The sequence below is a fragment of the Oncorhynchus mykiss genome, chromosome 19, assembly GCF_057628025.1.
Source record: "Oncorhynchus mykiss isolate SJ-2025 chromosome 19, ASM5762802v1, whole genome shotgun sequence".
NCBI lineage: Eukaryota > Metazoa > Chordata > Actinopteri > Salmoniformes > Salmonidae > Oncorhynchus > Oncorhynchus mykiss.
This window is the reverse complement of record NC_143040.1, coordinates 18,438,034-18,465,152: the sequence shown is the minus strand read 5'-3', so window position 1 is coordinate 18,465,152 and position 27,119 is coordinate 18,438,034. Positions and strand designations below refer to the sequence as shown.

Sequence of the window (27,119 nt, the reverse complement as noted above, 5' to 3'; positions counted from 1 at the left end):
CATTACCCCAGAGAACGCATTTCCACTGCTCCAGAATCCAATAGCGGCAAGCTTTACATCACTCCAGCCGACGCTTGGCATTGTGATCATAGGCTTGTGCGTGGCTGAGCTGCTGTTGCTCGTAGACATTTCCACTTCATAATAGCAGTGCTTACAATTGACCGTGGCAGCTCTAGCAAGGCAGAAGTTTGACAAACTGACTTGTTGGAAAGGTGGCATCCTATGACGGCGCCACGTTGACAGTTACTGAGCTCTTCAGTATATTCTACTGCCAATGTTTGACTATGGAGATTGCAAGGGTGGGTGCTCGATGTTATACACCTGTCAGCGATGGGTGTGACAGAAACCACTAATTTGAAGGTGTGTCCACATACTTTTGGCCATGTAGTGTAGTGTGCTAGTGTGCATATCGTAACGAAACAGCAGAGACCAGCTTATATCGTTGGAACATATGATGGCCATTTACATATTGGCCAATGAATAATGTCAGAATAAATCATTTCAATAGCATTGGCTCACCCTAACGGTATCAGAGAGGGTTGACATAAACATGATCGACAATAACGAAATAGAAACCAGACAGCTTCACCACAGTTGGAAAAACTTGCAATAAAATGTATTGTACCTCACAATCATTGACTGACACACATGCAACATTGTACTAAAGAACTGTACTGTATATCATTAACACTGCCAAAAATATTTACATATTTCTCTATATTACAAAATAGCAATACTGTAGAGTTCTGCTAGATATAGCATACAACATTTTCGTAACATTCCCCAAACCCACAGCTGGTATACAAGTCTAGATAAAATAACACAGACTCTTAAACAGCACATATACAGTGACAATTATGTAACGTGCCATTTCCAATATTGTAGCCCTCTCTCTTAAAAACATGGTCGTGTCAACTGTCAACCGCATTTAAGGTCAACCGTATTCAAAAGATGTTTTGTGCCATTTCGTTGTAGTATACAGAACTCTCCTTCAAGTGAAAAAGTGCATTCTAGGTAGTACACAACTGGTACACAACCAGTTAAAGACAGAGAACTAAAAGCTATATTTAAATGATGAGTTTCTATTATGTAATTTTATGTATACCTGACATAATTATACCATCATTGGGGTAAACAATAACCTACTATAAGATTATAATATGTGCATTCATTACTTTATATTTGGAAGAACACCCCGGTTTCTACAAGTGTTCATTACGAATATCACAGATATTCATTCAAATTACGTTCAAATCAAGGCCATTGCTTCTTCATGGTCATTTAAAAAAAGAGTTGTTGGAATAAGTGGACGTAAGAAGTTTGAGAATGATAGAATGACCTTTCAGGAAGTGAAGTCAATTAAACACAACCCCTTACATGAAACAGGAAGCAATTAAAGGCTTTTAAATGTTCTGGCTTCACACAAGTGAAGATGTCAGACACACATACACACACACACACACACACTACAATCAGCATCTATCAAAACCCTCCTTCTGGTACAAAATGCCCCCAGAGCTTAATTGCTTCCTCTTATCTTGTCCCCCTGTGCAATACAAACAAATGGGCACATGGAAACTGTGTGGTGTGGTGTGTGTGTGTGTGAAACCAACCCCCAGAGGGATATCAAATACTGTTAGTTGTTTCTAGGGCCCTCAGACCATAGTATCAACTGTAGAGCTGTGTGTGGAGAGGCTAAATGGGACTACCATATTTTAATGGATCTCTAGTATTCTGGCCAAGGATACCACGAGTTATGGTGGCGCACTTAACACCTCCATGACTCAATCCCCATTCTCTTCCCTTCTCCCATACCGTGCAGTTCCCATCACTGATTTAATTCCATAGATTCTGTAATCCTTCTCTAATTGACATGGACATGTGGGGGTTATGGGTAATATGAGCTTCTTACATAACTGGGAGTTGATTGGTTGTTGATTGGTTGGCGGCCTAAAGGAACCAATGATTAAATGAACGAACGCATAGTAAGGAAGAGAAATGCAGTAGATGCTCGATGACAACAGTGGCCTTGTGCCATTTCATGCAGATTTTAAAATCGAAAATCGAATCTAAGTTGCATATTAAAGTAATATAAGATTATCATATGTTAAGGATGAGAGTACACATTTGTAAATAAATGAATGTGTTGAGAACCTTGAGGGGACTCCAAAGGAGAGAGGAATCAAACTCAAATAAAAAATGGCCTTTGATACAATTACAGAGCAGTAATCAAAATCAGGGGAGGAAAGACAAACCATGAATTAATACATGTAATTCAAAATGCATTAGCATTACCAGTGAGCTATTGAAACCAGGCAAATATTCTCTTACTCCATTTCTCCTGGACTGTAAACATATACCTCCATTTTCTTTTTCTTACAAAAATAAACTTATTTTCATACTAAAATAAATGCTGTTCGTCAGACTTTCGTTTCCCTACACGACGAATGTACAAAAAAAAACTGCCATTTTGAAATTCATCATAGGAAGAAAAAAAAAGTTTTATCCTCAGAAGAAATGACTAAGAGGTACAAACTATCTGCAACAGGGTTTAGTCAACTCTTTCATAATGAATTCACAGTCAACCAAAGCCACAACCAATGCATGGTATTCCTTCGCCAGGGGCTATCTAGTCTCTCTAGATGGACCAGTTGCTTCCCACAATATACCAATGTTCCAGCATACTAGTGCGGTTGCCCTAGGTCTGGGATTTCTCAGACTAGGGGCTATCTAGTCTCTCTAGATGGGCCAGTTGCTTCCCACAATGTACCAATGTTCCAGCATACTAGTGCGGTTGCCCTAGGTCTGGGATGTCTCAGACTAGGGGCTATCTAATACACCGAGTTCAGATATAGTCAAATGTCATTTACTTTTATCAACAGACAACTTCGATGTGCTTTTCACTATCCAACCAATGGGTGAACTCAACAACATCCACAATGCCATCTTGCTTTGGCTTCTAGAAACAGAAGCAACATCAATACAAAAAACTAAAACTGCAAGAACTTGGCACAGAGCAAATGCACAGACCTGCAGACACACGTTATGTTAGGGAACAGAAGATTTCACCACATGCTATTGGGTGGCTCGACTGGGAGATGACATGACATTAAAATGGAATTAAATTCCCATCTGTTCTTCATGAACAAACAGCTACTACTATTGCCTCCTGTGCGGTGTTACTGGCGGTGCTAATAAAGCTTTAGCAGTTTGAAACAGGGCTGTAGCTGACGTCATCACTGCAAATCTCCATTACCGTGGGCTGTGATTGTCAACTGGTGTGGTAAAACAAACTCGTAGTTGGTCCCCACAACACATGGTGTACAGTACTTCAGAAGTGGAATTAAACGATGGTCCTAAAGACCCCTAAATGAAGGATAAGGATGCAATTTAACAATCGGATATTCAGAAATGCTTGACAACATGTGCATAGTATAAATGCTACAATACCAACAGCGTTGAATGTTATGGAAATTATTTCAAGCAGAGGTGGTGAAAAAACATCAGCTTCAAGTTTACCACATGTAAATGCTGGTCACTCAGAACACGCACTAACTGTTTATGACACTCAAAGCCCATGCTGCAGGAGGCTTATATTGACCATACACAGTATAAATAGATATTCCTATAACGAGGTGTAAAGATTTCCGTGTTTCATTCTGGAATACGTTGGCAGTGATGATCTCGTAGAAAGAAATCAAAATGTCACATGTCCAAAGAGTCAATAAAGTGATGGTGACATGGAGACAACTAACACAGGTGCTAAACTATACCCCCAGTCCAGAGGCTAATGACAAGAGCTGTGATTGGCTGCCTGGTTTCCATGGGTACTGAACGTGACAGCAGTCAGAAAAGGGAGGCAGGACAGGAGGAACCTGTAGATGAGGCAGTGGGAACAGATAGGTGCGTTGCACTGCTATGGGTTCTATTGCTTGCTTGTTTCTTATTTATTTGGAGCCACTACCTCCCATCAGGGGGCCAGGCGCTGCCCCTTTGGTCCCGTTTCTCATCTCCATGTCGAACCCGTGAGCTTCCTTCTTACTTGGCTCTGATTGGCTCAGGACTTGACCTCGTCACGGTCATGCCCGAGGGAGAGTTCCATGTCGGAAAGACCCACCTCCACAGCCAAGATAAGGGAGGTGTCCGAGTCGCTGCTCAGTGGGGGCTGGTGCTCACCTGCAGGGAGAGAGAGACCGGTCAGCACAGACACAACATGGTGGTCACCTTTTAAAGAGAGGGTGATACAAGTAAACCTGAGTGGACCCAAAATGACGGTTAATGTGCAGGAGAAGAGACAAGATGAGGCAACTGATGAGGGCATAGTAGGGAACCTGACGAGATGTAAACTGCTTTGTAAGTGCTGTGATGTCCACTTGACTAAAGACAGACTGCACGACACCGGGCCTTAGGGGATGGCAGCGCGACACCGGGCCTTAGGGGATGGCAGCGCGACACCGGGCCTTAGGGGATGGCAGCGCGACACCGGGCCTTAGGGGATGGCAGCGCGACACCGGGCCTTAGTGGATGGCAGCGCGACACCGGGCCTTAGGGGATGGCAGCGCGACACCGGGCCTTAGGGGATGGCAGCGCGACACCGGGCCTTAGGGGATGGCAGCGCTACACCGGGCCTTAGGAGATGGCAGCGCTACACCGGGCCTTAGGAGATGGCAGCGCTACACCGGGCCTTAGGAGATGGCAGCGCTACACCGGGCCTTAGGAGATGGCAGCGCTACACCGGGCCTTAGGAGATGGCAGCGCTACACCGGGCCTTAGGAGATGGCAGCGCTACACCGGGCCTTAGGGGATGGCAGCGCTACACCGGGCCTTAGGGGATGGCAGCGCTACACCGGGCCTTAGGGGATAGCAGCGCTACACCGGGCCTTAGGGGATAGCAGCGCTACACCGGGCCTTAGGGGATAGCAGCGCTACACCGGGCCTTAGGGGATAGCAGCGCTACACCGGGCCTTAGGGGATAGCAGCGCTACACCGGGCCTTAGGGGATAGCAGCGCTACACCGGGCCTTAGGGGATAGCAGCGCTACACCGGGCCTTAGGAGATAGCAGCGCTACACCGGGCCTTAGGAGATAGCAGCGCTACACCGGGCCTTAGGAGATAGCAGCGCTACACCGGGCCTTAGGAGATAGCAGCGCTACACCGGGCCTTAGGAGATAGCAGCGCTACACCGGGCCTTAGGAGATAGCAGCGCTACACCGGGCCTTAGGAGATAGCAGCGCTACACAGTCAGATGAATAGAAAACCACTAGAGATGTACAGGGGACCATCAATCTACTTCACATATGCTCCCTATGGACTAACACCACTCCTGTCTTTCTTTCCTGCAGCAAATCAGGCCTTTTTTTGGCAACATGCTGTAGCACGGTCCAAAGTGAAGGATAACCGTAATAAGTTAACAGACAGCGCTCGGTGTTTACGCTGGCGGGCATGGCGTGCACCGCAAACTGTCACTGCAACACGGCAATTCAGCAGAACACTGATAGATCAGATCCTTCATCTCGGGGCGGTTGTCAGGCGGCACCGTGAGCTAGTTAGCGCCGCGACAAACAAACAACAGAACTCCCATTAACTCCCAGCTAATTGATGCAGGAAGAACACAGACTGTGTGACGGGCTGATAATTAGTCTCACTTGACAACCAACACAACAGAACTAAACAGTGTGTGTGTGTGTGTGTGTTAATTACACATCATCCATTTCCAAATACACTGGCATAAGCTATTTGAATTACTTAGTGAAAGTGGAACCAATTTTACAACCATACAAGTCGCAAGCAGGCACCAAACATGAGCTGCATCCTCAAGGAGGTAAATGCCAACATAATACTAATATATAACAGTTCAATCCTATCTGTCCATGGCTCCATTTTGTCATGGTTATATAAAGGTAAGGAGGGAGGGAGAGAGAGGGCTGGGAGTCTGAAGGCGTACCCTGCAAGGCTCTGGCATAGCAGCAGGAGTTCAGGCTCTAAGTGATGCCAGCTGCTATTCACAGAGACTGGTGAGGAACAGAGAGAGAGAGAGACTGGTGAGGAACAGCGAGAGAGAGAGAGACTGGTGAGGAACAGAGAGAGAGAGAGAGAGAGAGAGACTGGTGAGGAACAGAGAGGGAGAGAGAGAGAGAGACTGGTGAGGAACAGAGAGAGAGAGAGAGAGAGACACTGGTGAGGAACACAGAGAGAGAGAGAGAGAGACTGGTGAGGAACAGAGAGAGAGAGAGAGACTGGTGAGGAACAGAGAGAGAGAGAGAGAGAGAGAGACTGGTGAGGAACAGAGAGAGAGAGAAAGAGAGAGAGAGACTGGTGAGGAACAGAGAGAGAGAGAGAGAGACTGGTGAGGAACAGAGAGAGAGAGAGAGAGGGACTGGTGAGGAACAGAGAGAGAGAGAGAGAGAGAGACTGGTGAGAAACAGAGAGAGAGAGACTGGTGAGAAACAGAGAGAGAGAGACTGGTGAGGAACAGAGAGAGAGAGAGAGAGCGAGAGAGACTGGTGAGGAACAGAGAGAGAGAGAGAGAGCGAGAGAGACTGGTGAGGAACAGAGAGAGAGATGTGAGAGGAGGAGAGGTTAAGGCTTGCGTTAGGAGAGAGTCAGTAGCTCTAGTCTAAGGAAGAGAGAGAGAGAGAGAAAGCAAAAGAGGGAGATTGATAAGGAGAGAAACTGACAGTCTGAATGTTATTGGGAGAAAGGAAGAAAGTGGAGGGAGGGGAGAAAAGAAGAAAGTGTGTGCCTGTCCCTGTAACCATGACAACCCCTCCAGATGGGTTGATGTGTGTCCAGTAAGCTATCCCTGGGAGGAGCCAGAACCCTGTCTTAGAAGCCAGGCTGACAGACCAGACCTGTTAGCAGTGCTACCTATCTATTATAACATCACTAGTGTGATCAAACAATTTTATCAGATAGGAAAGACCAGGAGCACTTGGTATGACAGCTTCGTGGAGGCTTATTTGTCCTGTATGACTCAACATGAACAGCTCTGCTAGTTGTCACTTCAAATCGGAGAGGTATAATGCAAAGCAGGTTCAAGGAGTTAACCATCTAACTTGCCTGAATATTCTGAAATATCTTTATAGTTTTTTTAATAAAGATAAACTTCAAATGGGCATGGTCTAACTGAGCCAACAACCAAAAACACATCTCTAAACTTAGCTTTCCTACTGAACCAGAAAATAAACTGTTATTTCTGGTTGTTTATCAAAGTCAGCTGGCTAACTCCTCCTACTTAGTAGTGTACCCCTAAGACATACTGTGTTACTCTTCGAGGGGAGTACTGATCTAGGATCAGTTTTGCAGTTTAGATCGTAGTAAATACCATTATATGTACAGCCTTCCTATTTCGAGACACTGTGAATATGGGCCTGGAGCTTTCTTTCTCCTTACCCCAAATGTCATCCCCCTCAGTGCGCGCCAAGTTTGTTTTACTGCCTATACTGCAGTAAGCTGTCGTGCTGGTGACAGCCAGACTACAATAAGGCTAAAGGCCTAGAGTGGCAGTACTGCCGTGCCATTCCATAAGCAATGACTCAGCCCGAATGGGCTCTGCATTTTGCGCAACCCACAAATCACTCTCCCTGACATCGCAGATCCATCCTGGGGCTTAAAATAAACAGCAGGTGGGGGATTTTGAATACGCTCCGGGATGGAACCGAGAAAGCTCATATTTAACACAAAGGTAGGTGTGACAAGCAATGCCAAGGCTCGAAAAGGGGACAAGCTGTGCACAGTTGAAAGACATACAGGCATGTAAACGCAGTGTAAAAAGTGTTCAACTACCTTGAAGGTAGAACATTGACTGGCATTCATGGGAGCGCAAGAAGTCGGCTTGTGTTATGGGAAAAAAAGGTACAAGGTTCTCCCTAGTTTTCTAATGTTTTGAAGGGGCTTAGCAGGTTGACGCTGTCCAAAGTGTTTACCAGGTCTTTAAGGTACAGTAGAGGCCTCAGGAAGCTAATAAGACGCGGTCACAAAGGCAGCATTAACTTGTTCCATTGGCACAAGAGACTCGAGAGGCGAGCGTTTTGGTCGGAGGCCCCGCCAACTGCAGGTGGAATTTCAGCACGGTGGGCAGGACAGGAAGTGGGCCACGCCAGCGTCAACACACTCCTGCCCCACTCTCTGGGCCGACTGCAGGCAGACACACACACACCGCCTAATAAGTTCCATGTGCTAACCAGCTGTTAAACAAACAGGCTAACTCAAAAAACACAATGTGCCTATCAATGGCTCAGTGCTGTAGTGCCTTATGCTAATAAGTTGCTAATAGCAAGCACGACAACCTTAAAACATACTCTGATGCTACGTATGTAAACCATGCCAATGCATTTGGGTTAGCTTGTGACTTTGAAAAAAGGGAGCACTATTCCTTCTCTCCTGCTCTGGCCAGGGACTGGATTCAGGGAACACTAAAGCAGGTGGCTGACGGCCAAGTTCTGGCCCTGGGCTAGCTACGCCACGCCAGTACAGCAGCCCTGGGCTAGCTAAGCCACGCCAGTACAGCAGCCCTGGGCTAGCTAAGCCACGCCAGTAGAGCAGCCCTGGGCTAGCTAAGCCACGCCAGTAGAGCAGCCCTGGGCTAGCTAAGCCACGCCAGTAGAGCAGCCCTGGGCTAGCTAAGCCACGCCAGTAGAGCAGCCCTGGGCTAGCTAAGCCACGCCAGTAGAGCAGTCCTGGGCTAGCTAAGCCACGCCAATACAGCAGCCCTGGGCTAGCTAAGCCACGCCAGTACAGCAGCCCTGGGCTAGCTAAGCCACGCCAGTACAGCAGCCTTGGGCTAGTTAAGCCACGCCAGTACAGCAGCCCTGGGCTAGCTAAGCCACGCCAGTACAGCAGCCCTGGGCTAGCTAAGCTACGCTAGTACAGCAGCCCTGGGCTAGCTAAGCCACGCCAATACAGCAGAGACAGAGAGGACACTGTGGTCTATTTCAGAATACAGTACTCCTCTTATATCCCACCATAGCACAGCTCTGAACATGACAGGTATGGGGGAGTGTTCTGGTGTGAGTTCACTGGTTTGTGTTGAGTAAGTACAGGTTAGTTGAAGAAGTTCTGTTAGTGCTGGAACCAAAGCATAGGTGTGTGTGAGAGAGTGTGTTAAATGTACAGTGGGGCAAAAAAGTATTTAGTCAGCCACCAATTGTGCAAGTTCAATTTTCATCATAGGTATACTATGACAGACAAAATGAGGGAAAAAAAAAAATCCAGAAAATTACATTGTAGGATTTTTTATGAATTTATTTGCAAATTATGGTGGAAAATAAGTATTTGGTCAATAACAAAAGTTTCTCAATACTTTGTTATATACCCTTTGTTGGCAATGACAGAGGTCAAACGTTTTCTGTAAGTCTTCACAAGGTTTTCACACACTGTTGCTGGTATTCTGGCCCATTCCTCCATGCAGATCTCTTCTAGAGCAGTGATGTTTTGGGGCTGTTGCTGGGCAACATGGACTTTCAACTCCCTCCAAAGATGTTCTATGGGGTTGAGATCTGGAGACTGGCTAGGCCACTCCAGGACCTTGAAATGCTTCTTACGAAGCCACTCCTTCATTGCCTGGTCGTTGTGTTTGGGATCATTGTCATGCTGAAAGATCCAGCCACGTTTCATCTTCAATGCCCTTGCTGATGGAAGGAGGTTTTCACTCAAAATCTCACGATACATGACCCCATTCATTCTTTCCTTTACACGGATCAGTCGTCCTGGTCCCTTTGCAGGAAAACAGCCCCAAAGCATGATGTTTCCACCCCCATGCTTCATAGTAGGTACGGTGTTCTTTGGATGCAACTCCACATTCTTTGTCCTCCAAACACGACGAGTTGAGTTTTTACCAAAAAGTTATATTTTGGTTTCATCTGACCATATGACATTCTCCCAATCTTCTTCTGGATCATCCAAATGCTCTCTAGCAAACTTCAGACGGGCCTAGACATGTACTGGCTTAAGCAGGGGGACACGTCTGGCACTGCAGGATTTCAGTCCCTGGCGGCGTAGTGTGTTACTGATGGTAAGCTTTGTTACTTTGGTCCCAGCTCTCTGACGGTCATTCACTAGGTCCCCCCGTGTGGTTCTGGGATTTTTGCTCACCGTTCTTGTGATCATTTTGACCCCATGGGGTGAAATCTTGCGTGGAGCCCCAGATCGAGGAAGATTATCAGTGGTCTTGTATGTCTTCCATTTCCTAATAATTGCTCCCACAGTTGATTTCTTCAAAACAAGCTGCTTACCTATTGCAGATTCAGTCTTCCCAGCCTGGTGCAGGTCTACAATTTTGTTTCTGGTGTCCTTTGACAGCTCTTTGGTCTTGGCCATAGTGGAGTTTGGAGGGTGACTGAGGTTGTAGACAGGTGTCTTTTACACTGATAACAAGTTCAAACAGGTGCCATTAATACAGGTGTGAGTACGAGTGGAAGACAGAGGAGCCTCTTAAAGAAGAAGTTACAGGTCTGTGAGAGCCAGAAATCTTGCTTGTTTGTAGGTGACCAAATACTTATTTTCCACCATAATTTGCAAATAAATTCATTAAAAATCCTACAATGTGATTGTCTGGATTTTTTTCTCTCATTTTGTCTGTCATAGTTGAAGTGTACCTATGATGAAAATTACAGGCCTCTCATATTTTTAAGTGGGAGAACTTGCACAATTGGTGGCTGACTAAATACTTTTTTGCCCCACTGTATATGCGTATATATGTGTGTATGTTGATTTGCATATGTTTGTTTGTGTGTGTGTTGATGTGCAGATGTGTGTGTGTATGTGTGTGTGTGTGTGTATGTGTAGGTGTGTGTGGGTAGGTGCATAGGTGTGCGTCTATATTCACTGCTGGCGATGTGTCGGCTGTCCCCAGCCTGTGGTAGTGTCTCGTAGGCGTCATGGTAGACCTGAGGCAGCCCTATAGTCCTGTCCATGTCCACCGTGTCCAGCACCACCGAGCTCTCTTCCCCGTTCACCGTGATGTCTCTGGCCCCTGTGATTGCGTTGGTGGGCGGGCCTCCCACGGACATCTCATAGTCTGGCAGAATGTCATCCCCACAGTCAAAGTTGGGCTGAAATCAATCAATCAAAACAAAAACAGTTTCCAAAAAACAAAAACTTTCCAAAAATAAAATCTCTCCAGGATCAGGGTTGGGAATGAAAGAGAGATGGATAGATGTTGAAAGACAGAAACTCCTTACTGGTATTCCCAACGCTTTGAGGATGTTCATTTTACACATGGGACAGGTCCGATGGTCCAGAAGCCAGGGGTCCACACAGCTTTTATGGAAGATGTGCCTGAGGACAGAGTCACACACACGAACACGCACAGCCTTGATGATGTCATCCGTAGTAACAGTCTCCTTGGTAACATAGCATCACTCACCATGCTCTACATATGCTCTCAGGTACAGAACAGTAAATTATTGTGGCATATTAATGACTACCAATCATTCCCAATAGACCTACTGCAACACATGATCTATAGGAGACAATGATAGTAATGGGTGTCTGCTCTCTCTAGTTACACTGACAAATGGGAGAGGCTGTCGTACCTGCACGGCAATATCCTAACAACATCATTCGCTTTATAGCCCTCGATGCACACAGCACAGTTGTCAAAGTCAGACTCCGTTTCCTAGAACACCAAACACACAGGAGACATTTGGTTGGTTGTCTAGTCTCCTTTTCATTTCCTGGAAGGTGAATAAAGCAGAACGGATCAAAAGCCATGCAGCCTGTATAATTCATTCAAATTTAAACACACACACACACACACACACAAGCCATGCAGCCTGTATAATTCATTCAAATTTAAACACACACACAGAAAATAAAAACGAGTCAGTCATTATCATTGGGCTGATGGAGGTTCATTACCAAATGCTGCGCTTAGCAGGAGCGTGGGGAAACGGTTCGCTTCGGTTTAGAACCCTACAATCAAGGTCATATCACTGCTACTTAAATAGGTGGTTTTGGAAACACTTTACTTGAAGAGGGTCTATACATAAGGCATTCATAACCCCTTCATGAAACCAGTCATGAAACCTTTATGAGTGTGGCAGTATCATTCATAACAACCTTCGTAACACATTTATCCAACATCATAGAAGAGGTTAGTAAAGAACGTAGCCAGGTGTACCTTGTCTCCTTTCCTGATGGTTCGTACTTGGAGCTTACTGATGGCCTTCTTGGCTGCGTCTCCGAGACGTCTCTGCTCATAGAAGATCAAAGAACAACAAAGAAGGTGGGGGAAAGATAAGCAACCCAACCTGGCAACCCAAAAGAGAGAAAAGAATGTCTGGAATTTCCTATATATCCAATAACCACTGACAAGGCAAGGAATGGACACGTTTCAAGGTTAGAGAAAGGGCCTGAGATGCACTGTCTCCATCTGAACCATGGTGGACCATATTACTGGTTAATAGATCTGAAGGAGACGTTCTGAGAGGCTGTGTAATGTTTTAACGCGGCAGGATGAACAGTCGCTTAGTGATGTTGACATAGCAGCGTCTCTGAGCTGACAGTTAACCCCTTGTTGCAGACCAGAGCAGAAAACACAGGGCGAGTCAGGTCACTGAGTTGTGCAAGGTACGAAAAAAAGGAAAGAGAGAGAAAAAGAGAGGGAGGGAACGATAGAGAGCTAAATGCATGAGGGAGGGAGAGATTGAGTGGATGATAAATACTAAGAGACATTGAGAGAAAGGTAGGCTGTTAACCCTCACTATCTAGGTCTACTCTCACTGTGGAAAAGAACTGCATCAGACCAGGCCACTGCCCACAGCTGCTCTCAATCAATCATCAAGGAATGTCATTGTGACATCAACAGAAAACAGATTTGTGGTTTCAGGCCTGGCGAGTTCTTGGAGTGAATCATAATTCAACTCCAGCAGGTATGAAAAATCTAAAAATTGTCACCATGGTGCCCATTCCCCTTGACAACCCATGTGGTTGTCTGTAACATTTGTGTCAACATCGGACAATCTTAGAAAAAGGTTTCTTCAGCTGTCCCCATAGGAAAACCCTTTGAAGAACCCTTTTTAGTTCCATGTAGAACCCTCTGTAGAAAGGGTTCCACATGCAACCCAAATGGTTTTACCTGGAACCAAAATAATTCTCCCTGCAACCTTTAAGGTTCTAGATTGCACCTTTTTTTGTAAGAGTGTGGGCCACGGTGTGTGCATTGACTACACGGTCCAACAGGACTACACGGTTGACGGTCCAACAGGTTTCCACTAGCAAACACAGCTGTCGCGCTATTTTTAATTTTGGCCTTCATTTCTGGATGGAAAAAGCAGGGAAAGGTTTAGAGTAGACGAGTCACCTCAGAGAAAAGCAACTGCTCTACATATAGATATAGAAAAAGTATGTTCATACTGTGGTCAAACTGCTAGTTTACGCTGTCATTACGGTCATATCATACCTGGTTGCGGTCATGAGCGTTGGCATATCTGAACAGCTGTATATAGTAGCAGACAACCTGTGTGTGATCAGAGACAACACACTGAAATACAGTAGGATGACATTACCAACCATTACTACCCTCTCCACTACTGTTCCATCGATGTGAACACCCCCCTATCCACATCGATGGAACAGTAGTGGAGAGGGTAGTAAGTTTTAAGTTCCTCGGCAGACACATCACAGACAAACTGAATTGGTCCACCCAAAAGCAGCAGCGCCTCTTCAACCTCAGGAGGCTGAAGAAATTCGGCTTGTCACCAAAAGCACTCACAAACTTCTACAGATGCACAATCGAGAGCATCCTGTCGGGCTGTATCACCGCCTGGTACGGCAACTGCTCCGCCCACAACCGTAAGGCTCTCCAGAGGGTAGTGAGGACAACGCATCACCGGGGGCAAACTACCTGCCCTCCAGGACACCTACACCACCCGATGTCACAGGAAGGCCATAAAGATCATCAAGGACATCAACCACCCGAGCCACTGCCTGTTCACCCCGCTATCATCCAGAAGGCGAGGTCAGTACAGGTGCATCAAAGCTGGGACCGAGAGACTGAAAAACAGCTTCTATCTCAAGGCCATCAGACTGTTAAACAGCCACCACTAACATTGAGTGGCTGCTGCCAACACACTGACTCAACTCCAGCCACTTTAATAATGGAAATTGATGGGAAATGATGTAAAATATATCACTAGCCACTTTAAACAATGCTACCTAATATAATGTTTACATACCCTACATTATTCATCTCATATGTATATGTATATACTGTACTCTATATAATCTACTGCATCTTTATGTAATACATGTATCACTAGCCACTTTAACTATGCCACTTTGTTTACATACTCATCTCATATGTATATACTGCACTCAATACCATCTACTGTATCTTGCCTATGCCGCTCTGTACCATAACTCATTCATATATCTTTATGTACATATTCTTTATCCCCTTACACTTGTGTCTATAAGGTAGTAGTTTTGGAATTGTTAGCTAGATTACTTGTTGGTTATTACTGCATTGTCGGAACTAGAAGCACAAGCATTTCGCTACACTCGCATTAACATCTGCTAACCATGTGTATGTGACAAATAAAATTTGATTTGATGTCTTAATGTTATAATCCCTTCAGACGGTTGGTTACAATGCTACACTCACTATGTTCCTCACATTAACCCAGTACCCCCTGTATATAGTAGCAGACAACCTGTGTGTGTTATCAAAGACAACACACTGAAATGCAGTAGGATGACATTACCAACCATGTCTTAATGTTATAATCCCTTCAGACGGTTGGTTACAATGCTACACTCACTATGTTCCTCACATTAACCCAGTACCCCCTGTTTATAGTAGCAGACAACCTGTGTGTGTTATCAGAGACAACACACTGAAATACAGTAGGATGACATTACCAACCATGTCTTTATGTTATAATCCCTTCAGACGGTTGGTTACAATGCTACACTCACTATGTTCCTCACATTGACCCAGTACCCCGTGTATATAGCCTCGTTATTGTTATTTGGGGGGGTGTACAAGTGACTACATTCATGTGTCTGTACAGTGAACCGTACCTGATTGCGGTCGCGAGCGTTGGCGTATCTGAACCGCTGTATATAGTAGAAGATGAGCCATGCCAGGGAGATGATCATCAGGACAATGAAGGAGATGGAGACAAACACCACCGACGTTCTGCTCACATACTTCTGAAGGTTCCTCGTTCCTATGGTGATGTGCATGGTCACCGTGACGTTGCGTTCTAGTAGAGCAGCGATCTCCCGACCCTTGGGTTCCGGAATCATGATCGCCACGATATCCCCCGTACCTGTTGGAATAGGAATTTCCAGGTGAACAAAAAGAAGAGCAGTCGTTGCTAAAGTCAATCAAATATTTATCCGGTTTGTTAAAAGTTGCAAAAGGGAGACATTTCTAGAACAGAGAAACCCGGGCCTCTTGGAGATGGGCACTGTATTTTCTAAATCACACAACACCAGGCTGGTAGGAAGTCAAGAAGTCAGCTGCTACAAAATGTATCCAACCAGGCCTCCCAGGTGGCGCAGTGGTTAAGGGCGCCAGCTGTGCCATCAGAGACTCTGGGTTCGCGCCCAGGCTCTGTCGTAACCGGCCGCGACCGGGAAGTCTGTGGGGCAACGCACAATTGGCCTAGCGTCGTCCGGGTTAGGGAGGGTTTGGCCAGTAGGGACATCCTTGTCTCATCGCGCACCAGCGACTCCTGTCAGGTGCACGGTGTTTCCTCCAACACATTGGCGCAGCTGGCTTCCGGGTTGGATGTGCGCTGTGTTAAGAAGCAGTGCGGCTTGGTTGGGTTGTGTGGGACGCATGACTTTCAACCTTCGTCTCTCTCGAGCCCGTACGGGAGTTGTAGCAATGAGACAAGATTGTAGCTACTAAAACAATTGGATACCACGAAATTGGGGAGAAAAAAATAATAATAATAAAAAAAACTATGTATCCAACCAACTACTGTAAATATGTTGTAGTTCATTGGAAATAAACTTAATAAAGGATCTGTTGAGACAACCTACATATTTCATGTGCCAATTATTTTTTTTTGTATAGGACAGAGATCTGCAACATGTGGCATTCATTTGTAAACCTCTCTGTGGAGGTATCAGACCCCTATTGTGTATCAGGGTTGAGCTAAACTATAAATAACCTGTATTCACAGAACACTGTCTGTAGAACACAGTGAGTAATTAGCATTAGGCTAGCCTACTGGGAGTTCATTCAGGCAGAGACAGGACGCAGAGCTAACAAAACAAAACCCCTGACTCTCCATGTCTGGGTCAGAGCCCTGTGGCCCTGTTCAGAAGGGAGTAAACGTTACAGATTTAGAACAAATCTGTATCTGTCGAACAGAAATGACTTGTCTGTCACAGAGTAAGGAATCATATCAGCTCTATTCATTAGCTGACATTTCTATCAGCAACGTTTTGAACATTTCACGTCCCTGGTGTCACAATACCAGACCGCTTTGATAACACAGTCCAATTGACAATTAGGTCAGGCCCAGCTGCCACTAAAAAGGTTTGATCGGTAGCTCATTTAGGGTCAAACAAAGTACAACACACACACCCCAGACACTCTACAAGGGAACATAATTTCATAGCAAAGCCATTAGTTCACACCACCAGATAGTCAACAGAGTGGACAATTGTAGGATATTTTAACACTTTCACAACAGAGTTGAAGGTTGTTGAGTTGAATGTTATCAAGGTCATGGACAACAGAAGTGCCACTTTAACAAGTTGTGTTTTAACACTTCAGTTAACTCCTTTCAGAGTTGAAACTAGCAAGTTCTGACAGGGCCTCCCACCAGACATTATTCTCATCCTCACCTCTCATCTAGCCCCCTATGGCCTGTGACCTGACACTTCACACAATCCTCAACCGTCACACCAAAAGATACTAGAGCTTCAATATACCCTTTCTTCACACAGAAAATTATAATTACAGTGATAAAATATCCTTCAAGTAGGCTAAGTCCTAAGCTAACACACTAAATAACACAATCGACTCCCCTCAAGATTTCAAAATGGTCGCCATTCACGTTCATAGGGAGCAGGCCAAAAAGCTTCAGCGAGGCAAGACTCCGAGTGCCTTAACTTGCAGCTACAGTATGTACTGCCTACCTGTCTATCGGACACAGACACACTTTTACCACTGACTGAAGCATTGGGAGGTGAGGTGAGAGTGATAGATAGGAAGTATAGCCTATCAGAGGTGCCTGAGTGGTTTAAAATCCCAGACAAGAGATTACACTTCATGGACACTCCATCTGCAGCCACACATTGATGTGGGATGATGTCTGTGTCGTCAAGGGCCTAAGTGACTCATTAGCCTTTGGAACTCGGTGACATCATTTCCTCTAGTACTCTGCGGCCTTGTTACCGTGGCGTCTGTGCGGAGACACAGGAACACAGAAGCCCCAGGGTGCTTCACTTCTTCACTCCATCTATCAGTAATTTCTAAAGGAGATGCTCGTTCACTCGGCCACCACCGCCGCCCAGGCAGCCCGGCCAGCCACAGGGCATTGTGGGATACCCTCTGCATCCTCGACTTCGGCGATGTCATTTACAAAATAGCTTCCAACACTCTAGTCAGCAAATTGGATGCAGTCTATCACAGTGCCATCAGTTTTGTCACCAGAACCCCATATACTACCCACCACTGCGACCTGTATGCTCTCGATGGCTGGCCCTCGCTTCATATTCGTTACCAAACCCACTGGCTCCAGGTCATCTATAAGTCTTTGCTAAGTAAAGCCCTGCTTTATCTCAGCTCACTGGTCACCATAGCAGCACCCACCCGTAGCATGCACTCCAGCAGGTATATTTCACTGGGCACCCCCAAAGCCAATTCCTCCTTTGGCCACCTTTCCTTCCAGTTCTCTGCTGCCAATGACTGGAACGAATTGCAAAAATCACTGAAGCTGAAGACTCATATCTCCCTCTCTAACTTTAAGCACCAGCTGTCAAATTAGCTCACAGGTCATTGCACCTGAACATAGCCCATCTGTAAATAGCCCATCCAACTACCTCATCCCCATACTGTTATTATTATTATTTTTTGCTCCTTTGCACCCCAGTATCTCTACTTGCGCATTCATCTTCTGCACATCTATCACTCCAGTGTTTAATTGCTAAATTGTAATTATTTCGCCACTATGGCCTATTTATTGCTTTACCTCATCTAAATTTGCACACACTGTATATAGACTTTTCTTTTGTGTTATTGACTGCATGTTTGTTTATGTGTAACTCTGTTGTTGCTTGTGTCGCCCTGCTTTGCTTTATCTTGGCCAGGTTGCAGTTGTAAATGAGAACTTGGCATCAACTGGCCTGCCTGGTTAAATAAAAGTGAAAAAAAATGTAAAAAACGCATTGCCTACAGTCAGAAGGCGCCGCAATTTGGGCAGCGCCTGGCAAATAGCCACATAGATGATTGTTGAGTTGCGAATGTCAGTGAAAAGTAGAAGCCCAGCCAGGCATATCGCAATATTTCAAAATCCAATTGAAGGAAAACATAACTTGGAATGGAAATGTCTATTGCTGTAAAGAAAAGACAATGAAAAGACTAATCTGTCTTTTAGTTGTCAAAATTCTCAATTTAATTGAGTGAACAGTACAGCCTTTCTTATTAGCACCAGCCGAAAGTTTGTCATATTCCCGGTGAGTGCGCATATTCACTCTTTCATGGTTGGGTATGTGCTACAATAATTTCCTCCTCCAGGTTAGATGAACGTCATAATTGTATGTGTCTACCCTTCTCATAGGACGATCAGATGGATCAGACAACATCGTTTTAATTGATCTGTTTGTCAGTGTCAGCAGAGTAGGCTACTTTTGTCATTTTTGTCGTATTAAAAAAAGATTCTGCTAATGTCTCCAGTCATATAAAGTGTAGTAGAATTGCATGACATGTGTTCATAAAAGGTCAAAATGTTCCTGTGCAAAGAAAGAAGAAACGTATCTGATATAGCCTACAGCCATGCATTCAATGATTAAGTTATATTATTAGCCTAAATTACGACTGTCCAATCTACTCTTCACATTAGGAATAGTATGCTATTTTACATAAGTCTGCAAATATGATGATGCATGGAATGCTTTATTATAAAAGGTGCATTTTTCTGGTGAAAATTTGATTCCCCAAACCTGAAACTCACACTCCGCCTATGGGATACGGCATGCAAATTTTCCATGGCAGAGTTGCATGACTCACATCTGTACGGGTCTAACAGTGAGAATAGGTCAAATTAGAGTGGGTGAAAGAGGGTAGTCAAAAGACAGAGGGAAGAGATGGAGGAGACAGAATACAACTTGTTTCTCTGTACTCTCGGTCGGTCGCCATGGCGCCCAGTTTCATGCCGCGATCCTGGAAATAAACCCAGAGGTATGTGTGTGTGACGCAGGGACTGATCCCCCATGGACAGCACACATTTCATATGGGAAAGGCCGCAATGCATTATTGTGCTCATAAATCTCCATATGTAACTAGTTCGTCGTAAGAGACATACAGCCACAGGTTTATGGGGAGAAAAGAGAGCAGATCAACAGATAATCTACATAATAATAATCTTTATTAGCCCAACTCTTCGTATGGGTCCAAAAGCTGCCATTTTTAAGCTTTTTCTCATAGGCTTAAAGGGCTACTGGCAGTGTGCTTTTTTCGGCTTCAGATTGCCTAATTGTTTCCAAAAAACTACAACGAGTAGACTAAATCTAATAATACATAGCAGTCTAACGAAATAAGCGCATCAGGAACGAAGAGCTCTGGAGCCAATGTCCTGGCATAGACGGGGCCTAAATCACATTGTGACGTAACAGTGCACAATGGGTAGTAGGCCGGAGGCTACTGTGTTATCCTGCAAATATGGTTTACACAAAGCAAGGCGCATTGCAGCAGCACCGTGGTTTGTTCATACATAACGGTAGCCACTCTTAATGCAATCAGCGGCACAATCACCGACTGAAAAACAAGGCTGTGTGTGCACGGTAAACAGATCTCACGGCTGCTAATACTATTATGTTAACACTGAGCCCTACACCCTGACAGACGCTACACAGCTTCAAAAAAACATCATGGGCTTGCTAACCTAACCAGATAACGCTCAACTGATATGCATTAAAAAAAAAAAACATCTGGACATGAGGGCACAATCCAACATGGATGACAAAAGATTAGTAGCAACACATGGCCTCAAGGAGTGGATTCACTTCTTCACCTCTATGAGCCTTGAGAACAATATGGCCATGGTAAGGGAACACATTGACAAAGTTCTACATCTGCAAAGCTGCTTTTGCACACTGGGTATGAGATCTTAAGTAGGTAGTGCAGAGTAGACTCAAGGTTTTAGCCATCTTTACCATCTGGGTGGGATTTTGGATTACATAGAGACTGGTTTGTGCTGTCTTGCCAACTCCTATGGTCATAGTCACGTCAATAACCATAGGAGTTAGCAAGACACAACAAACAGATCTTGGACCAGGCTAGAAATTACAACCCAGATGAAGGGGACAAGAATACAGACACAAAGATATTCCACAAGGGGCAAGATGTCATACACATGTTATCACCACTGTCTGCAAGTAGTTGGCGAATCCATTTCATTTAGAGAGAGAGAAAGAACAAGAAAACCGAAATAGCTGCTTCTAAAAATCAAAGCAGTGTGTAATATCAACCGATGGCCCGACAGAGGCTGAACTGGTCCAAAATCTCTCCTCTTTGTGGACACCCTTTAGCAAGAATGGTGCATAATAAGCCACGATGGTGCATAATAAGGCAAGCCTGGTGGAATAGAGAGCGAGTGAGCAGTTGATTTTTAGAGGAAGGGCGCTAACCTGTTTAGTGCTGCTGAGGATTAGCTTTTGCTAGCAGCCTTGAGGGCAGCATAACCTGCTGTGTAGTGGATAATAGTATTTGGTTAGCTGTAATTAAACAGCACAAATCCTCATTCAATATCAACGGTGTTAATTATTAAATAATTAATACATGTAGCCACCGAAATTTGCATAGCCAAGATGGCCGACAAAATAACTGCCTAAAAAACCATGGTCAGGAAAGAAAAACTGAAAGGATCTGGCAGGGGAAGGGAGCCACTTCATACAGAAATCTAGTGATTAATTCCAGCTCTCAGAAAATGTCTTCCACATCGCTCTCCCTCCATATAAAAGCCAGACTGCAAATGTCTAGTCTTTCATAAAGATCAGCCCTGATAGGATTCATATGTGTCCTGTCCACACAGAGGTCTGAGTGTTCTCATACAAAAAGGCCTTGTATACGTTCTTTGTCACAGGTGGGGCCAACCTAATTAAGATGAGAGAGAGAGAACGAGATTCTTGGCTCTCGGTTACCCTGGCCGATACAGTCCACTTCTGTTGGCTCACTGAGAGGACTGTTCTTTCTCTCGCTTTCTTTTAGTCCCCCTTTCCCTTATCATTGCTCTCTCTCTTTCCCCCCCCCCATCTCTGTCTGTTCGTCTCAGGGCTGGGAGTATGAGTCTTAGCAGCCCCAGAAATAGCACAGTCTCCTCTTTTCCGTAGGTACCCAGGGACTTCCGGCCCGATGTACCCTCTCAGCAGGAAGGGTATGTGTGTGTGTGGTGTGGCTCGTATCCACATGCTTCCCAGTCAAAATAGTTTGGAAGAGTTAGTGCATATATAATGTCGACTTTTTGTGACGTTTTTGTTCACTTCAGTTCAGGCATACAACAAATTCTTTGGAGGCAAGCCGAAGTCAGTAGCCGAAGCGTACGCCCCTTTGTCGGTGATTGGTCAATAATAGGGATTCTTCAATAAAGTATTTGTTGTCATTCAACGAGTGATGACTCATTTTCATGCAAAAAATACAATTAAACATCTTAGTTAGATGTAAAATTGCGAGACTAAGATCCCCTCAGCAAAATCTTCAAAATGAATAACAGATTCCTTGAGTTATCTTAGATTAATTTGGACTATTTTGAAGAAGTGCATACTGGCTATGGCGTCTCAAAATTGACAAACAATACTATTGCCGCTTTTTTCTAATTTTTCAAGCGAGGGTCTTTTAAGGTAATATACAAGCACACTTGTTCGGTTCACCTAGCCGAGCTCGGCGCCAGCCAAGCTGAAGAATGCTGACGCCTTAACAGACACATCTCCTGGGCTGTGCCAGCCAAGCAGGGAGGGACCCAATGGGGGTCTCAGAGAGCTCGCCAGGGGTGGCCACCCGCCCCTCAAACCCCTCTCCTCGGCTGGCCCCATGTGTCTGAGGAATCTGGTAGGGCCTTCCATCATCTCTCCTCACTTCCCCATTAGAAGCCAGCATGCTCCTGTCCAGTCCAGGAGATGATGCAGATAGGGCTTGGAATCTGTCAGAGACTGCCAGTGAATGTGAACAAAGGGGTTTATATGAATGTAATGACCTGTTTTAGTCCACATGGCGTAATCCTCAGTTAAAAGAAGGCAAAACGTCAGCAATGGTAACCATTCCATTAATGCCAACCCTCATGCAACCCGATCACCTGCACAGCTTGGATGCCCATACAGACAGACACCACTCTGTATTGGTTGGAGGAGGTGTGTCAGTGCTTTTGCAGCAGGCTAACGCAGTTTGGCAGCGTGCTAACAGGGTGATAGGTAGTGTATAACCTGTCAACCCATTGTGAAGGAGGGTGCTACATTTTACAGCACATCGTGAAACCAGTCGCACAGTCAGGTTGTGTTAAGACACAGACATGGTTCGTTTAGTTTCAATCCATTAACATGATCTGTCTCAGTAAACAGAGCTACAGTAAAGACAAAGGAGTGTAGCCGAACTCAAAACGCATGTGGGCAACCACACACACACACGTCAGTCATACAGTGCTTTCGAAAAGTATTCAGACCCCTCGACTTTTTCAAAAGGTTGTTACATTACAACCTTATTCTAAAATGGATTAAATCGTTTCTTCCCCCTCATCAATCTAAACACAATACACCAAAATGACAAAGCAAAAACAGGTTTAGAATTTTTGCAAATGTATATTTAAAAAACACATTAATATCACATTTACATAAGTATTCAGACCATTTACTCAGTACTTTATGAAGCATCTTTGGCAGCGATTAAAGCCTCAAGTCTTCTTGGGTTTGACGCTACATGTTCGGCACACCTGTATTTGGCGAGTTTTTCACCCATTCCTCTCTGGAGATCCTCTCAAGCTTTGTCAGGTTGGATGGGGAGCGTAGCTGCACAGTTATTTTCAGGTATCTCCAGAGATGTTCGATCAGGTTAAAGTCTGGGCCCTGGCTGGTCCACTCAGGGACATTCAGAGACTTGTCCCGAAATCACTCCTGCATTGTATTGTCTGTGTGCTTAGGGTCATTGTCCTGATGGAAGGTGAACCTTCACCACAGGCTGAGGTCCTGAGCAGGTTTTTATCAAGGATCTCTCTGTGCTTTACTCCGTTCGTCTTTGCCTCAATCCTGACAAGTCTCCCTGTCCCTGCCGCTGAAAAGCATCCCCACAGCATGCTGCCACCACCACGCTTCCCCGTAGGGATGGTCTTAGGTTTCCTCCAGATGTGACACTTGGCATTCAGGCCAAATAGTTCAATCTCGGTTTCATCAGACCAGAGAACCTTGTAATTTGCTTTTTATTGAGGAGTGGCTTCAGTCTGGCCACTCTACCATAAAGGCTTGATTGGTGGAGTGCTACAGAGATGGTTGTCCTTCTGGAAGGTTCTCCCATCTCCACAGAGGAACTCTAGAGCCCTGTCAAGGCCCTTCTCCCCCGATTGCTCAGTTTGGCCAGGTGGCCAGCACTAGGAAGAGTCTTGGTGTTTCCAAACTTCTTCCATTTAAGAATTATGGAGGCCACTGTGTTGTTGGGGACCTTCAATGCTGCAGACATTTTTTGGTACCCTTCCCCAGATCTGTGCCTCAACACAATCCTGTCTTGGAGCTCTACGGAAAATTCCTTCGACCTCATGGCTTGGTTTTTGCTCTGACATGCACTGTCAACTGTGGAACCATATATTCACAGATGTGTGCCTTTCTAAATCATGTCCAATCAATTGAATTTACAACAGGTGGACTCCAATGAAGTTGTAGAAACATCTCAAGGATGATCAATGGAAACAGGATGCACCTGAGCTCAATTGAGTCTCATAGCAAAGAATCTGAATACTTATCTAAATAAGGTGTTTTTTATTTGTAATAAATTTGCTAAAAATAAATTCTAAATACCCAAGTTTGGCTTTGTCATTATGGGGTAGTGTAGATTGCTGAGGAAAACTAAATATTTAATACATTTTAGAATAAGGCTGTAATGTAATAAATTGTGGAAAAAGTCAAGGGGTCTGAATACTTTCCAAGGTACTGTATATGAAAACTAGACTGCATGTGAAAAGATAAGGAATGTGGAGAGAAGGTATGGGATCATGGATGATCATGGATAGAGAGGAGAGGAGGGTGTTTCGTGTAGGACGGACTCATAAGATGCCCGAACCCTAGGTTTCTCCTAAGATCTTTTCCTTTGCAGCGATGGTAAAAGAGTTTAGAGTGGCCAGAGCCCACCACCACCAAACTGTCACTTGCAGAGCTAGGGTGGCCTAACCAGCCTAGATATGAAAGAGCGCAGTCTACAGTGGAAACTTGGCAGCCAGTTAACGCCAGTTCTCTCTGTTAAAGCCTTCACTGCTGGCTCCACTATTGGACCCGGACCAGACGGAAACACCTTCGACTGAGGGATAACATACCCAACTGATTAAAATGTCCATTGAATGTGCTTGGGGGGAAATGGCTGACTTAGATATTCCCATGGACAGACTCTCCAAGCTGGCTCGTCTTAAACATGTCCACCCATCACTACCTTGTGATAGTTCAATTAAAAGCACGCCACGAAATCAGAAATCAGAAAAGTTGTCATAGTAACCGCCGCTTTCTGTAGATGTTCAAGCCAAGGCTAAACAGAGATGACTCAATTAGTAAATTTGAATTAGTCTGTCGACCCCATTAATACACAAAGTGTATTTATGTTACTTCAGTGTCACCATTGAATTGGGTAGGTTTTACGAAAACAAACAAACACTCTTCTACATGCGCACACACACTAAGTTGACAGAAGCTGTACCAATATGGATTGCCATTTGGATCTCTTGCAAAGCAGGACTCAGTTTTACAACCCAAAAATGTAAATAATTTTGGGTTGAAAACATAACTGTGCTAAATCCGTCTTCCATTAATATTTATGTCCACCCAAAACTAAAATCCTCCTACTTCCTGTCCCTTCTGCTCCTATTTGTCCTTGATTCTTTCCTACATGGCTCAGGGTGAGAGCAGGAGAGACAGGCTCTAAATTGTATTAAAAAAATAATAATAATAATCTCTCTCTTAATCTCCCTTCATCTGCACTGATTGGAACATACCTGACAAGTGAAAACAATAATGGTGGAAGCTCATCATGAGGCTGGCTTTCACCTGGTCAGTTGTCAGTGCTGAAGAAGGACAGGGAGCGAAGTGAGGTCAGATTTTTGATGCGGTCAAGAATGAGCCGGAGAGAGAAATTACAGGAGAACTCTTTAGTTTACACAACAGCCTCAGCCTGATCTGAGCCAGTACCATGCCAATCCCTGACTCAACATTTGGCCCAGTTCAGAATCAGCAAGATTTAGATATGCATTACAATTAGATATAGGCTAAAATGTATAGGGAATGTGTAGGATATCAGAGCCTGACTGATGATCTATCCCAATGCAGTCAGAAACATGCATCAATAGTCTATAGGAGCTGGGTGGATACAACTCCCAGAGGGTCATGGTGAGTTCATGAATGGGCTATGCAGCATAATATCAACATTTATATTTTACACAATGGGCCCATTCCCTTAAAAAGGTAGGCCTGCAATCCAAAATCTAGTTTTGAGGAGAAAAGTTGTTCATTGATCATTATCACACAGCTAGGAGGAAGGAAGAGGGATGCCGGTTTACTGTTGAAAAATAAACAGCTGCAATACATTACCAGTTCACCAAACAATTGTCTTGAGAGACAATGACACATCAAAATGGTTTAGGGTTTGAGGACTGCATTGAGCTTACATCTTGTTATGATTTGCACTTGTAGGCACAACTGGCAGCAAATGGACAATGTGCTTCTTTGTTGATTAGTTCAATATATAATAATGGGTTTGACAGTTTTGAGCTTGTAGCTTACGGGCATGAATGCCTTGCCAGTCTTCAACAGCCTAAAACAGTGTGCCATTGCCATAACGACATGATAACAGGGCAGAGCACTTGTAAACTGTCACTAAGTCACAACAGTGACACGTACAGTGTATCTCATACAAGTGATACAGTGCATCGCATACAGTCTTGAAATATTGATGAATTGCTCCCCCGAAAGTGTAGTTTACCTTGATGAGGCATTGTTATGGTATCGTTGACATTAGTGGAGCCCACGTTATAAATTATGACTGCAGATGCGTTGTGGAATGCAGCGACGTTGCGAATTTTATCTCTGAATGTACAATTCCCCGCAGCTATCAACGCCATCCAAGCATTGTTTTGATAAGGCAGGGGATACTTAGCGTTCGGGTCGCAAGCTTGTCGCTCTTGCAAAAGCAAAGGCATCAACACTTGCCCTCTTGCTTCTTTCTTGGGGGAGTGCTCGCCATATCTTCCACACTCAGTCTTCTCTGTTTTGATTTCTGAAGTCACGGGATCCACATAAGTAACGTTGACAAACGCGGTGTACCATTCTTCTTTCTCCGCCACCGTAAAGTCCAGGCACAGCAAATGCACGAAGCAAAAGGATAGCAGCCATGTTGAGAGAGCTAGACTGCGGCAGGCTTGGATGAGGGACATTGCCATGTTCAGTCCGAGGATATAGCGAGTGTTTCCCTCTCCACCAAGCCTAAAAGCTGCCTCTCGCTGGTAGCCTCCCCTCTTTCCAAGCTCGACGACTACGATTTCGGACTACCCTGAAGTTGAAATACTTGAAAAGTGATGTAGCAAACCAACTGGTTAAAGGTAGCTTCTGGTTGTTGACAGAAATGTTTTTAAACAGTTGATTGTAGGCGTGCTTCTCCACCCTGCCTACTGCTACCTAAGCGACCGGCCTGCAATGTTGTTATCAGTCAGCTGGACAAGCTTTCTAAACATGTGACCTGGGCGGGGATCACGAAGATA

The 27,119-nt window shown here is 44.8% G+C and overlaps 1 protein-coding gene across 4 annotated transcripts; it reads right to left on the bottom strand.

Annotated features, from left to right (window-relative positions):
• Window positions 1–594: 594 nt before the first annotated feature.
• LOC110498437 (RING finger protein 150) lies at window positions 595–27,119 on the bottom strand. 4 transcript variants are annotated; one of them, XM_021575054.3, is made up of 7 exons: window positions 26,345–27,119; window positions 15,025–15,275; window positions 12,122–12,193; window positions 11,535–11,617; window positions 11,181–11,277; window positions 10,826–11,051; window positions 595–4,176 (listed from the first exon to the last, which is right to left on the bottom strand). In XM_021575054.3, the coding sequence occupies exons 1-7, from the start codon at window positions 26,799–26,801 to the stop codon at window positions 4,058–4,060; spliced, it is 1,305 nt and encodes a 434-aa protein (XP_021430729.2). In that variant the 5' UTR covers window positions 26,802–27,119; the 3' UTR covers window positions 595–4,057. The 4 variants fall into 4 exon arrangements, 2 of the variants coding, with proteins under 2 accessions (XP_021430729.2, XP_090066480.1); XM_090210354.1 differs by lacking the exon at window positions 595–4,176 and having other exon boundaries at window positions 10,500–11,051; window positions 26,345–27,118; XR_016488809.1 differs by lacking the exon at window positions 595–4,176 and having other exon boundaries at window positions 11,535–11,675; window positions 26,345–27,073.